This window comes from Rhinolophus sinicus, chromosome 4 (genome assembly GCF_057876585.1).
Source record: "Rhinolophus sinicus isolate RSI-liver-muscle chromosome 4, RSI-T2T, whole genome shotgun sequence".
Taxonomy (NCBI): Eukaryota; Metazoa; Chordata; class Mammalia; order Chiroptera; family Rhinolophidae; genus Rhinolophus; species Rhinolophus sinicus.
In genome coordinates, this window is record NC_142504.1 from 60,029,790 (window position 1) to 60,044,708 (window position 14,919).

At 41.2% G+C, this 14,919-nt stretch overlaps 1 protein-coding gene and 1 pseudogene across 3 annotated transcripts in view; one reads left to right on the top strand and one right to left on the bottom strand.

The window, feature by feature from the left end:
• Positions 1 to 1,852: 1,852 nt before the first annotated feature.
• KBTBD12 (kelch repeat and BTB domain containing 12) overlaps positions 1,853 to 14,919 on the bottom strand; it is an 88,405-nt gene continuing 75,338 nt past the window's right edge. For all 3 annotated transcript variants that reach the window (XM_074340478.2, XM_019718681.3, XM_088797869.1), the window contains 2 exons: positions 6,587 to 6,769; positions 1,853 to 2,078 (listed from right to left, as the gene is read on the bottom strand). In XM_074340478.2, the coding sequence (XP_074196579.1) occupies positions 6,588 to 6,769 (182 nt within the window). In that variant the 3' untranslated portion in view covers positions 1,853 to 2,078; position 6,587. The remainder of the gene's footprint in view (positions 2,079 to 6,586; positions 6,770 to 14,919) is intronic.
• Positions 7,025 to 7,925, top strand: LOC109438676 (developmental pluripotency-associated protein 2 pseudogene; annotated as a pseudogene).

A 14,919-nucleotide genomic window follows, 5' to 3' on the forward strand; every position in this document is an offset into this window, starting at 1 on the left:
ATGCTCTCAAGCCAACATTCTAAACAACTGCCACCCTGGAATTTGGTGCCAGAGCCCAGAGCAATACAGTGGGAGGTTAGATCCCTCCTCTTCAAATAACTATGGGAGGAATCAATTGAAATGTCCATCTCTTAGTGATGATTTGTTTAAGAAATTATGCCACATCTATGAAGGAGTACTACGTGGCTGTTTTGGATATATTTTTGAGTGAAAGAAGACTAGGACCATGTCATATACGTAAAAATAAAAGAATGTGCATATATATTCCTTTATAATTTAAATATTCCCTTAGCTTGGTATGTTTCTTTAAAAAATTTTGATGGAATACACCAGAAGTTGGCAAACTTTTCCTGTGAAGGGCCAGATAATAAATATTCTAGGCTTTGCAGCCCCTCAGCTGTGCTGTTGGCATGTGAAAGCATCACAGACAATCTGTAAGTGATGAGTGTGACTGTGTGCCAATAAAATGTTATTTACAAAAACAGGTGGTGGGTGGAATTTGTAATAAAAACACTGTTGAGGTTCTGAGAGGAAAATACCCAAGAAATAGCTAAGAAGTGACTCGGGATTGTAAACCATCAGCACTTGACAGGCAGAGAGAACTTACATCACTTGAAGCGAACGAAAATACCTCGTCACCAGCCAGCCCAGGGACCAGGACCGTTTGAGTCCTCCCCTTTGACAGGGGTATCAATGTCATCCCAAGAGAAAGTGGCTTTGGCAGAGGAAGGTTGGAGTATCAATTAGGAAGTCTTGGGCTGCAGTAACTCAAAGCAGCCTGAACACTAAGGAACATTTATTGCAACAATTAGTATATAGCAAGAAGTCCCATGGCTGTTTAATCAGTGGCTCAGTCACATATCCAGGACCTGGGTTTCTCCATCCGTCTGTTCTACCTCCCTCTGTGGGTCAACTGCAGCAGTCTTCATCCAGTCTGTCATCACCGCAGTACAGTTGCTGCTGTTCTAGAGGGCATGCAGAGTTAAAAAGACTCAGCAGGAGAAAGAGCCATATCTTCCACACTTTTTTAAAGAGCAGGAAAACCTTTCCCAAAACCTCTGTGTAGATTTCCCTCTGTGTCTCTTTGGCTGGGATTTTGCCACATGGTTGTGTTAAATTAACCATGGGGAAAGGAATGGAATTACTATAACGGGTTCATTTGAGGCAGGATTTACTAATAAGCTGGGGCAGGATCCTAGTCACTGAATCTATAAGAATAGAGGAATGGCAATGGAGGCACACACAGCCGGGTCAGCTAGGGTTGGCAAAGAAATGGGGTGAGTTGACTCTTCTGTCTTGGTGATGCCCAGACAGAGCCAGGGTGAACAGCTGGAGCCATCTGGGTGGTGGGCTATCTTTAAGGAACACTTTAAGTGGGAAGGAGTAGGACCATCCCCCTAAAGATCCTCTGGTCTTTGCTTTTGGCTGACTGGCCATTCTTTTGTGGTCAAACTCCTGACATCTCCCTACTCTTAATTGTCTGTGACCTGGGCTCATGCAAGGCCTCCTGCCCATCTGCCTGTGTTTGCTCCCACCCTGCTCATCTACATGGGACTATGTTCTTAAAGGACATCCTTGTCTTAAGCTGTGCTGCTGAGGCATAAAGACCAACTCCTTGGTATGGCATCTGAGGTCTTCTGTGATTGGCCTCATCTCCTCTTCCATCCTCCTGCACTTCAACCACCCTGCAAATCGGACCACCGCCTGCCCTTTGTCTGCCTCATATGTCCTGGCCTCTGGGCCTTCCTCTCGATGATTTTCTGGCTGCTCATCTCCCCCATTCTGGTGACGCTCAACACTTCCTGTGCACAGGAGCCCCTTCTTCAAATGAAATTGACATTGAATTGCAATATGAAAAACAAAGTGAAAGTGATCTTTTATTAGTAAAATTTTATTTTATAAGTTCAAATTTAAAGCATTTCCTCATTATAAAGTCAATCAGTGAGAACAATGATGCTTTTTTGATGAACACAAACTGAACCAGGGGTGTTTGATAGCTGCAGTCTCTTGTCATCCTCAACATCCAAATCACTTCCCTCTTGTGTTCCATTGCTCAGTGTCAATCCTGAGTGTCAATCCTGTTTCACAAAGAGAAGAAATAGCAAACAGATTGCTCCGTGTGATATTGGGACAGTGATCAATTAAAGTGAAAAAAGGATGAATAGGAAAATGTTGTTTCAAAGCTGAATCTCTAACAATATCTAACAACAGGAGGGCAGAAGTACCTACTTTTGAATTACAAATATGAAAGTCAGACAAGAAGTACCCAAGACGAAAAATAAACACTAAAACAAACCTTTGTTTGTTCCAGCACACCAACTCAAGGAGCTAAGTGACCGGGTCTGGGAAATTAAGAACTATATCAAATCATACGCACATCTTGCCCTAGAATCCCAAGAGATTCCACTCAAGCACTGGGCTGTTCTGGGCACTATGCTTTGGGAAATGCTGAGGACGATGATGATGATGATGATGATGATGATGATGATGATTACTGTTTTAGTATCTTACAGTCACTTTGCTCAGCATTTTCTCACTCATTCCTCACACCAACTCTACGGAGTATTTTTCTTGCCATGCTATCATTATTTCCCAATCCCTTTCTCTGTCTCTTCTCCTTATGGGATTCCTATGGTGCCATTGTCATTACACCTGATGTTGTTTCAGAAGTCACCAAAACTATCCTCATTTTTAAAAAATTCTTTTTCCTTTTTGCTGTTCCAATTAGGTGTTTTATGCTACCTTGTTTTCCAAATTGCTAATTTGATCCTCTGCTTCATCTAATGTGCTATTTATTCCTTTTACTGCATTCTTCATTTTTGACTGTTTCTTTTTTATGGTTTCTACATCTTTTTTTATGCTTACTGTCTCTTTGTTGAAGTTCTTACTAAGTTCCTTGAACATCCTTATAACCATTGCTTTGAACTCTGTATCTGGTAGGTTGCTTGCATCCATTTTGTTTAGTTCTTTTTCTGGAGTTTTCTCCTGTTATTTCATTTGGGACATGTTTCTTTGTCTCCTCATTTTGGTTGTGTCTCTGTTTCTATGTATTAGTTAGATCTGCTATGTCTCCCACTATTGGGAAGGTGGCCTTATGTAGTAGGTGTCCTGTGGGGCACAATCTCCCTGGTCACCTGATTCGGGTGTCCCTTGTGTGTATTGTGTGTGCCTTTTTGTTATATAGTTGAGCCTTGACTGCTGTTGGCACATCAGTGATTGGGATTGACCCTCAGGCTGACTGGCTGTGAGGACTGGCCACTACCACAGCAGACGATCTGTGTTGTGCAAGCATTGATCGCACATAGTAGGATTAACCCCAGGGGACTCTGGTGCCTGTCAAGACCACCTTTTCTATGTGCTGCTTATGTGGCTAATCATGTGGTGCTCTCTTGCGTTCTGAGCTGGCCACCAGGTGTGTTGGTTCTGGGGCCTCTTGGGAGGGGCCACTCTCTGTGACCAGCCCAGGAGCTACAAAGTGATCCACAGTTTGTCACTGCCTGTGCTGGACCTGGAGGCCTGTGGGAGAGGCCATACTGCCATCCAACTGTGGCTGTGACCAGTACCAGGACTGGGGCAGCTTATCAAAAGGCCTAGGGCACCCTGAGGCATGCCACGACCTGCTGGATCCCCATAAGGCTCAGCCAATGAAAGAGTCTTGACTGTATGCAAGTTGGGTGAGGTGGGGTCTCAGAGAGTCACCAGGGTGGGGTGAGTGCTGTTTACCAGGTTAGTGCAGATTCAGATTTGGCATCGGTGCTGAGCCTGGCCACTCAGCAAAAGGCACAGAGCACATCGAGGCCTGCTTCTGTCTGCCGGGGGCCCACAGAACCCTGAGAGGTCTCCAAGAAAGACTGAAGCATGGGCCAAAGCTGGTTGCCTGTTGCCTAAAGAGCCTCCAGTGGTGTGTGAGTTGGGTGGGGCAGGGTCCCAGGGAGTCACCAGGGTGGAGTGAGAAGAATTCACCAAGCCAATGCAGATTTAGATTTGGTGGTGTGGTGGAGGGTTCAACACAGGAAAGATGGCATCCACCTTCCGGCTGCATAGGAGAAGGACTCAACACACGGATAATAGTGACTGTCCCTTCAGACCTCGCTCTGAAGCCACACAACTCAGTCTCTCCCTGTATGTCTCTGGCACCTCCCGAACTGCTGTCCCTCCACTGGAGCCCAGGGTGAGTGCCTGCGAGTGAGTGACTCTGTGTGCGGGCCCTTTAAGTGGATGCCTGGGTTTCTATTAGCCTTCCATCTCACCTGAACAGAGATGTAATCCCTGTTGATTTTTATAGTCAGATGTTGTGGGGGTTCCTCTTCCCAACACTGGTGCTCTGGGCTGGGAAGCCCGCTGTTGGCTGGGATCCCTCACTCCTCAGGGAGGATCTCTGCAGCTGCGATATCCCTCTTAATTCTCAACCACCACATGTGAGTGTGGGGCCAGCCTGTTTTGTATCTCTGCCCCTCCTACCAGTCTCAACATGGCTTCTTCTGTATATCCTTACTTATAGGACTTCTGTTCAGCTAATCTTCAGATGGTTCTCTAGGTTGATTGTTCTATAATTTTGTTGTAATTTTGATGTGGTCCTGGGAGGAAGTGATCATAGCATTTACCTACTCTGCCATTTTGACTGTGACCTCCCTTTATATTTTTTCTCTTTCCATTCTGCATATGAAGAAAATAAGGCTTTAGAAAGGTTATCTTGCCCAAGATCACAGAGCTAGCTAAATGGCAGAGCTGGGACTATAGCCTCGACCTGAAACCCAATGTACCTAGTAATGTGTCATGATATGCCAACAAGGCCTCCTTCATCCAGAGAAAAGTGGAAGCTTCTAGTATGTTCAAGTAGGTGGAGCAAGTGCTTCAAGTAGGTTCTGTTGAGAGGAGGTCAGGAAAACAGATCTGTGGTGGCTCTCCTCAACCACAGCTACTACAACAAGCACAGCCTGCTCAGAGGAACTGCTCTGCCTTTGCAGCAAGAAAAAGAATCCACAGATTAAGACTCTCAACCAGGGAGAAGAATTAACTCTTTTTAATTCAGGTCCCTGGACATGCTTAGAGACCAAGCCCTCAGATTGAGAAATGTTACTCTGTGCTGGCCACCCGAAGATCCATCCATGTGCTAGGTATTGTAGTGGGCATTTGGGTACAACAGCAATGAGATAGATGTTGTCCCTGCCTGGTTAGCCTACTAGGGGACAACCTTCCTTGGGTCTAACAGGACTTCCTTTCAGGGTGGCAGAAGCAGGTTTCCAACTGGCTTATTTCTATGGACCCATCTCTCCTGCTTGGGTTAGCAGTCATCACAGTCACACAAGTCTGCACCAAAGAAGAGCTGTCTCAATCTAGGATTGTCTCTCTTTGGTAAAGTTTTAGGGAATTTACTGACCACTCCTGCTTAAAAGAGAGCCTTGTATAATGTGAAACTCTTGGTAAGTTGTTGAAGAACAGCTATCAAAATGCATTCTTTCAATCCACTGTGCTTCCAGAAGTAGAAATGTTAAGGAAAATAGATGGATTTCCTCAGTGTTTAAATGTCATCCCTAAAATATATTTTGGGAGTGTATGTTTTCTGATAATGCTCAACTGTGTGCTGAAGCAGGGGCTCCATCCTTCCCCTCCAACCTTGGGGAAGATATTGCAAAGGCTGGTTCCAAGAGGGCAGCTGGCCGCCAAAGGGGTGTGCTTCCTGTCTCCTTTACTCCAGACCCTGGTCCTTACCAGGGTTGGGTGGTGCAGGCCATCTGCATTCAACCAGGGCCAGCCTGTAGAAGGCCATTTGTGTGTGGGAGCTGGTCAAGGTCATCTTGGGTAAGTCTAGACCAGCCCCAAAATGACCACGGCTACAGAACCCTGCATCTCCTTTGCTGACACAGACCCAGTCCAGGGCAAAATTCCTTTGCTCACTGTGGTCGGGCTTGAGTGCCTGGGCTGTTATGAGCTTGTAATCCACAGCTAGCCCCGTTTTGGGCAATGTTGCTGCAGCAGATGAGTATTCTGAATGAGAACAAATAGACTTTATAACACTGAAGCCAGAGCAAAGCATAAAGATAAGTCTTCCTTTAGCACCATTATTTTGAAATAATTCCCCTTTTCAGAGAGTAGGTCCAAAGTCCTCATTTTCCAAGTGCACGTCATTTAGTTACAACCTACTTTTGTAGCCTCTATGGTAAGGCCAATGATGGCCCACCTCTGGTCTTCACTCAGCTGTTTCCATGATCTCACCATCAATTGTACCCATGGGACTGCTTCCTCCTCATTCTGCAAGGCCCTGATAGAAGGCTTGCCTCTTGGCAATGCTGTCCTTGAGTTCCCAGCAATGTGAGGTCCCTCTATCTCCTTCATTCCTGTGGCACTCACCCTGTACCCCCTTGTGCCATCACTACATTTGGCCTTGTTGCGTCTTGTCCACCTTAACTGAGTGGAGGTCCCTGAGGGTGGACTCTGCACATTACCTCTTGCAGCACCCAGCACACACTGCTTTGCACATGGGTAACATTACATATGTATGGGTGACTGACAGATGCCCATGGGGTCTCTTCATTCCTAATGCCTCCTTTACAGATACAGTGGGAGGTCCTACAGCAATGCTGACCTCAGTGCTCCTTGCCTTCTTCCACCAAATCTGAAGGTGGGGGGATGAGGTCTCGGGGATTCATCCTGGCCACTAGGCAGACATCATAGCTGTCATGCATGAGGACATCGATGGCTACAACACTCCACTGGTTTTCCCATGGGTCCAGTTCCAATATTTCTTTGGAGATAACTTCATGGCGATCTGAAAAACAGCAAAGTAGGAAGACAAAATATCATGGGGGTATTAAATTCAGAGGTCATAATCACTATATTAACCAACTTTCTCTAAAAAATATTATGTACCAAAAATTAATTAATGAATAATCACATAAAAATACTTTAAATGGAAGACACAGTGTTCCTGCCATTTAAGAAACTAAGAATGGCAGGTTAAAAGGAGTAAACTGCAGGTATCCTTAACTGTGCTGGCTTTGCTGTTCTCTGAGTGTTCCTGGGAATGGCAAATTCAAATTTTGATAGCAGTGAAAAGGATTACTTTGAGATTGCATTAAGGGAAGAAAGTGTGATTCTCACATTGGTTCCAGTTAGTGAGGAACCTAATGAAGAACATCAAATGGAACCAAGCATTTCTTCAATCTCAGAAGCCAAACTGAAGATTCCTAGGACAGATGATGAAGTTCATCTTTCTCAAACGAGTGAACAGTTCAAAGCTTGTCCAAAACCAATGCTCCCTTTGCCAACCATTTTGCCTTCAATTAATAAAGTGCGTTGGGACACTTTGCGGAACTGATGCCAACAATTTAATTTGAGTACTGATGGCAAGAAAACAGATGTTTATCTGAGGCTCAAGGAACATGCTTACTCTGAAGAAAAACAAAACATTCCTGAAATACTACAGGAGTCAGGTTCAAAGACATGCAAGCTGGTGACCAAGAAAGCAAGGAGTAAGAAAAGTTGTAAGATGAGTGAGAGAGAGCAAATGACCAATAGCGTTGAAGTGACAACTTCAGCTCAGGAAGCCATGTTGGCAGCATGGGCAAGACTTGCTGCAAGAGTCGTTCAACTTAAGGCTATGAATTCATGTCCCATTCCTGCTTCTGCTGAGAACTTTCTGCTGCAAATCTCTGGTGTCAGGTAGTGTGTGGTCCATGGCAGACCTCTCTTGGCAGACAGAGAGGGTTGGGTTCACCTGCAGTTCTATTCAGGTCAGGCGTGGGTGCCTGACCCTCCTAAGAAGATGATCTCTCTCTTCCTGTTACTGGCCTGCACTTTCCCATACCCAGACCTAGAAGATAATATGTTATGCCCTGATTGTGTTAAGAGGAATAAGAGGATGATGGAAAGATTAACTACAATGAAGAAGTAGAAGCAACCTTATTTGAACACAACCACATCATTCCTTTTGGATAGGCCATGTCTTAGTAAAGAATACATGGTAGATAGGTAGCTCACAGAGACATTGATTTGTATCCCAATGATTGCTGTGCTCTGTCCTGGCCATCCTCAGTGTTGCCTGACGCCTTGAGTACAGATGTGAATGTCTGGATTCTATACTTGAGGTGTGCCAAGAAGTGACTGCCACTGCTGCTTCAGGTATTTAGCTATAACATATAGAATGTAAGTTGGTTTTCTTTTAATTAATAGATTTTTTTAAAGCAGTTTTAGATTTTCAGAAAAAATTGAGCAGGAACTAGAGTTCCCAAATACTGTTCCCTGCACTCCCCCATTTTCCCTACTATCAACATCCTGCACCAGAGGGATACATTTATTGAACCTACATTGACACATCATTATCACCGAAAGCTCATAGTTTACATTAGGGTCCACTCTTTATGTTTTACATTCTATGGGTTTTGAGAAATGTATAATGACATATCCGCCATTATAGTGTCATACAAAATAGATTTACTGCCCTAAAAATTATGTGCTCCACCTATTTAACCCCTGACACATTTTCTGTATCCATAGCTTTGCCTTTTCCAGAATGTCATACAGTTGGAATTATACAGTTGCCTTTTCAGATTGACTTCTTTCAGAGCAATGTAAATTTAGGATTCCTTCATATCTTTTCATGGCTCGATAGCCCACTTGTTTTTTTGTTTTTGTTTTAAATTAAAGTTTGTTGGGGTGACAATTGTTGGTGGGGTTGCATGATTTTCAGGTGTATGATTCTGTAGTGCATAATCTATATATCATGTTGTGTGTTCGCCACCCAGGGTCGGTTCTCTTTCCATCACCATGTATTTGATCCCTTAGCCCATTTTTTTTTTTTTTTTTTAGCAGTGAATACTCCATTGTCTGGATGTACCATAATTTGTTTATCCATTCACATATTGAAGGCCATCTTGGTTGCTTCCAAGTTTTGGCAATTATGAATAAAGCTGCTATAAACAAACAACAAAAAAAGAAACTAAGAATGGCCATATTACAACTCACATTCAAAATTTATTCAAGACACACTGACAAGGCATACTATTGTCTAAAGTTGAAGGAGGTTCCATTGTTATGCTAATGATTTATTGATGATGTGGGCAAGAGATGAAATTGTCCTATTTCTATATCCATGAAAGGAGGTATAGGTGGAGTCACATGATGTGTGCAAGTCATTGACCTCCCTGAGCTTATGTTTTCTTAAATGCAGACAGGTATGCTAATACACAGCCAGGGTCCTTGCAGGAAATAAATGGCACACTCTAACTGGATAATTTGAAGAGAGGTTAGCAAAGGGACTGTTAGAAAAGTGTGGACAGTGTTTAAGAAGACCCACAATGAATGGCACAGCACTGCAGGCTTAAGAATAGCAAGGGCCATTACAACCTGAAAGGTAGCAGGGGAAAAATGCGTACTGGAATTTGGAGAAGGCAGCTGTCTGGAGAGTGCTGTCTGGCAGGAGCAGACTTAGGTAGGGGAAGATGTATGCAACAACCCCTGGTACCCTGCAGAGAGCGGGCAGGGAGAATAAATACACTGACTATACCTTCTTTTCACTGAACAATTTCTGCTCTTGTCTCCAACTGGCTGAACCCAACCAGAAGCCAGACAGAAAAGGAGTCATGAATGCAGCCCCTACAGGTTAGCTTCACAGGACACAGAGCATGATAGATGGGGACATGGTGAGTCTGAAAGGGCAAATGAAAGATTTCCAGCCCAGATATCTATTTCACAATTGTATTATGATTAGAGGAAATAATATATGTAAAAATATCCAGTATTGGCATATAAAAGTCAATATTTGAAAATGGCCTATGTATGCTTATAAAGGATGTATTTGTCGTAGGTATTGGGTATAGTTTTCCATATATGCTAATTAGGTCATGTTATTCAACTGTTCTGCATATGCACTGATTTTTGTGGCCTGGTTCTGTGAGTTACTAAGAGAGCTGTGTTAAAACATCCCGCTAAGATTATGGATTTGTATTTTTCTCCTTTTGGTTCTGTCAATTTTTAGTGTACACTTTTGAGTCTGTTATTAAATAAATATAAATTTCATCATTTATGAATTTATTATTATGAGTGACCCTTTTCCTCTAGAATAAATTCCATCAAAGTTCTTTTGATTAATGTTATAAATAGTAAAAAGTATGATTTTTAAAAATCATTCTGATAGTTTTTTTCTTTTAACTGGAGAATTTAGTCCATTTAAATTTAACACAATTACCAATATATTTCGGTTTAAATCTACCACCTCATTTTTTTAAATTAAATTTATTGGGGTGACAATTGTTAGTAAAATTACATAGATTTCAGGTGTACAATTCTGTATTACATCATCTATAAATCCCATTGTGTGTTCGTCACCCAGAGTCAGTTCTCCTTCCATCACCATATATTTGATCCCCCTTACCTTCATCTCCCACCCCCCACCCCCCACTCCCCTTACCCTCTGGTAACCACTAAACTATTGTCTGTGTCTATGAGTTTCTGTTTCTCATTTGTTTGTCTTGTTCTTTTGTTGTTTTTGGTTTATATACCACATATCAGTGAAATCACATGGTTCTCTGCTTTTTCTGTCTGACTTATTTCGCTCAGCATTACACTCTCAAGATCCATCCATGTTGTCACAAATGTTCCTATATCATCTTTTCTTACCGCCGAATAGTATTCCATTGTGTATATATACTACAACTTCTTTATCCATTCATCTATCGAAGGACATTTTGAATGTTTCCATGTCTTGGCAACCATAAACAAAGCTGCAATGAACATTGGAGCACACGTGTCTTTATCTATAAATGTTTTCAGATTTTTTGGGTAGATACCCAGGAGAAGGATTGCTGGGTCATATGGTAATTCTATTCGTAATTTTCTGAGGAACCTCCACACTGCCTTCCATAACGGATGCACCAGTCTGCATTCCCACCAACAGTGTATGAGGGTTCCTTTTTCTCCACAGCCTCTCCAACACTTGTTATTATTTGTCTTGTTGATGATAGCCATTCTGACTGGGGTGAGGTGATATCTCATTGTGGTTTTGATTTGCATTTCTCTGATGATTAGTGATGTTGAGCATTTTTTCATACGTCTATTTGCCATTTGTATGTCCTCTTTGGAGAAATGTCTCTTCAAGTCTTCTGCCCATTTTTCAATTGGGTTGTTTGTTTTTTTTTGTTGTTGAGTTGCATGAGTTCCTTATATATTCTGGACACTAGTCCCTTATCGGAGGCACTGTTTGCAAAAATCTTCTCCCAATCAGTTGGTGGCCTCTTTATTTTGTCAATGGTTTCTTTTGCTGTGCAGAAGCTTTTAAGTTTCATATAGTCCCATTCGTTTATTTCAGCTTTTACTTCCATTGCCTTTGGAGTCAAGTTCATAAAATGCTCTTTGAACCCAAGGTCCATAAGTTTAGTACCTATGTTTTCTTCTATGCAGTTTATTGTGTCAGGTCTTATGCTTAAGTTTTTGATCCATTTTGAATTAACTTTGGTACATGGTGACAAATAGCAGTCCAGTTTCATTCTTTTGCACGTGGCTATCCAATTCTCCCAGCACCATTTATTGAAGAGGCTGTCTTTGCTCCATTGTATGTTTTTAGCTTCTTTGTCAAAAATTATCTGTCCATATTTATGTGGTTTTATTTCTGGGTTCTCCATTCTATTCCATTGGTCTATGTGTCTGTTTTTCTGCCAATACCATGCTGTTTTGATTATTGTAGCCCTGTAGTACAAGGCAAAGTCAGGAAGTGTGATACCTCCATTATTGTTCTTTTTTCTTAAGATTGCTTTGGCTATTCGGGGACTTCTGTGGTTCCAAACAAATCTGATGATTTTTTTGTTTTATTTCTTTAAAATATGCCATTGGGATTTTGATGGGGATTGCATTGAATCTGTATATTGCTTTGCGTAATATGGCCATTTTAACTATGTTGATTCTTCCAATCCATGAGCACGGAATGTCTTTCCATTTCTTTGTGTCTTCTTCAATTTCTTTCAAAAAAGTCTTATAGTTTTCAGCATATAGGTCTTTCACATCCTTGGTTAAGTTTATTCCTAGGTATTTTATTCTTTTTGTTGCAATTGCAAAAGGAATTGTTTTTTGTATTACTTTTTCTGAGATTTCATTGTTAGTATACAGGAAGGCAATGGACTTCTGTGCGTTGATTTTGTAACCAGCAACTTTACTGTATTCGTTGATTGTTTCTAATAGCTTTTTGGTTGAGTCTTTAGGGTTTTCTACATATAGCATCCTGTCATCTGCAAAGAGTGACAATTTAACTTCTTCATTCCCAATTTGGATGCCTTTTATTTGTTTCTCTTGCCTGATTGCTCTGGCAAGGACTTCCAACACGATGTTGAAAAGCAGAGGTGATAGGGGACATCCCTGTCGTGTTCCTGAACGTAGAGCAAAGGGCTTCAGTTTTTCTCCATTAATTATGAGATTAGCAGAGGGCTTGTCATATATGGCCTTTATTATGTTAAAGTATTTTCCTTCTATACCTATTTGATTAAATGTTTTAATCATAAATGGATGTTGTATCTTGTCAAATGCTTTTTCTGCATCAATTGATACAATCATATGATTTTTGTCCTTTATTTTGTTTATGTGATGTATCACATTGATGGATTTGCGGATGTTGAACCATCTTTGTGCCCCGGGGATGAACCCCACTTGGTCGTGATGAATAATCTTTTTAATGCATTGTTGTATTCGATTTGCTAGAATTTTATTTAGGATTTTTGCATCGGTATTCATCAGAGATATTGGTCTGTAGTTTTCTTTCTTGTGCTGTCCTTACCAAGTTTTGGTATCAGGGTAATGTTGGCCTCATAAAATGAGTTAGGGAGTACTGTCTCTTCTTCAATTTTTTGGAAGAGTTTGTGCAGAATTGGTATTAGATCCTCTTTGAAGGTTTTGTAGAATTCACTAGTGAAGCCATCTGGTCGCGGACTTTTGCTTTTGGGAAGGTTTTGGATGACTGATTCAATTTCGTTACTGGTGATCGGTCTGTTTAGATTTTCCAGTTCTTCATGGTTCAGCCTTGGAAGGCTATATGTTTCTAAGAACTTGTCCATTTCTTCTAGGTTGTTGAATTTGGTGGCATATAGTCCTTCATAGTATTCTTGCATGATCTTTTGTATTTCTGTGGTGTCCGTGATAACTTCCCCTTTTACGTTTCTGATTTTGTTAATCAGTGTCTTCTCTCTTTTTATCTTAGTAAGTCTAGCCAACGGTTTGTCAATTTTAATCTTTTCAAAGAACCAGCTCTTTGTCACATTAATTTTTTCTATTGTCTTTTTGTTCTCTATTTCATTTAGTTGTGCTCTAATTTTTGTTATTTCCTTTCTTCTGCTGACCTTGGGTTTTACTTGTTCTTCTTTTTCTAGTTTTTTAAGGTGTAACATGAGGTTATTTATTTGGGATTTTTCTTTCTTGAGATTGGCCTGTAATGAGATAAATTTCCATGTTCACTAGAAAAGAATGTATAGTCTGATGTTTTAGGATGAAGTGCTCTATAAATGTCAATTATGTCCATTTCATCTAATGTGTCATTTAGGGCTACTATTTCGTTATTTATTTTCTGTTTGGATGATCTATCCATAGCTGTCAATGATGTATTTAAGTCCCCTAGTATAATTGTGTTTTGGTCAATTTCTCCCTTCAGTTCTGTTAGTAGTTGCTTGGTGTATTTCGGTGCTCCCTGATCGGGGGCATAAATATTGATGACTGTTATGTGTTCTTGTTGTACAGTCCCCTTCACCATTATGAAATGTTCATCTTTGTCTCTTGTTATCTTTTTCACCTTGAAGTCTGTTTCATCTGATATCATTATGGCTACACCTGATTTTCTCTGGGTACCATTTGCTTGGAGTGTCAATTTCCACCCTTTCACTTTCAGTCTATGCTTGTCCTTGTAGCTGAGATGTGTCTCTTGGAGACAGCATATGGTTGGGTTTAGTGTTTTGATCCAATCTGCTACTCTGTGCCTTTTTATTGGTGAGTTCAGTCCATTTCCATTTAGGGTGTTTATTGATATGTGAGGATTTCCTGTCATTCTATCTTTAGTTTTCTGGTAAGGCTGTGTCTCCATTGTTTATTTCCCTTTTGTTGTTGTCTATTATTTCTGTGTGGTGGTATTCTATGATGTTTCCCTCTGTTTCTTCTTTTATTTCAGTATATATTTCAATTCTGGATTTATTTTGAGTGGTTACCCTTAAATTTTTGTAAAAGAAAGTTTGATATTTAGAGTATTCCATTTTGTTCAGCACGCTTACTTTCTCCATTCCCATATTCCGGTTCAGGCCTTTACTCTCCCCCTTTTTGAGTTGTGGTTGCCACAAATTGTCCCTGTTGATGGTGGTCGAATAGCCTCCTTTAGTATTTCTTGTAGTGCAGGTCGTGTATTAGAAAATTCCCTCAGCTTCCGTATGTCTGGAAAGGTCTTTATTCCTCCTTCATATCTAAAGGATATCTTTGCTGGATATATTATTCTTGGCTCATGGTTTCTCTCTTTCAATAGTTTGAATATTTGGTTCCACTCCCTCCTGGCTTTTGGAGTTTCTGCGGAAAAATCTGATGATAATCTAATGGGCTTTCCTTTGTAAGTTACCGTCTTCTTTTCCCTGGCTGCCTTGAGGATTCTTTCTTTGTCGTTGATTTTAGACAGCTTCAATACAATGTGCCTTGGAGAAGGTCTGTTGGGATTGAGGTAACTAGGTGTTCTATTTGCTTCTTGGATTCGAGGATCCAGTTCTGTCCACAAATTTGGGAAGTTCTCATCGACAATTTGTTTGAATATATTCTCTGTTCCCTTCTCCTTCTGGTATGCCCATTATTCTTATATTGCTCTTCCTGATGGAGTCAGAAAGTTCTTGTAGAGTTCTTTCATTTCTTTTTAGTCTCAAGTCTCTTTCTTCTTCTATCTGTGTCATTTCCAGGTTTCTATCTTCGATGCCA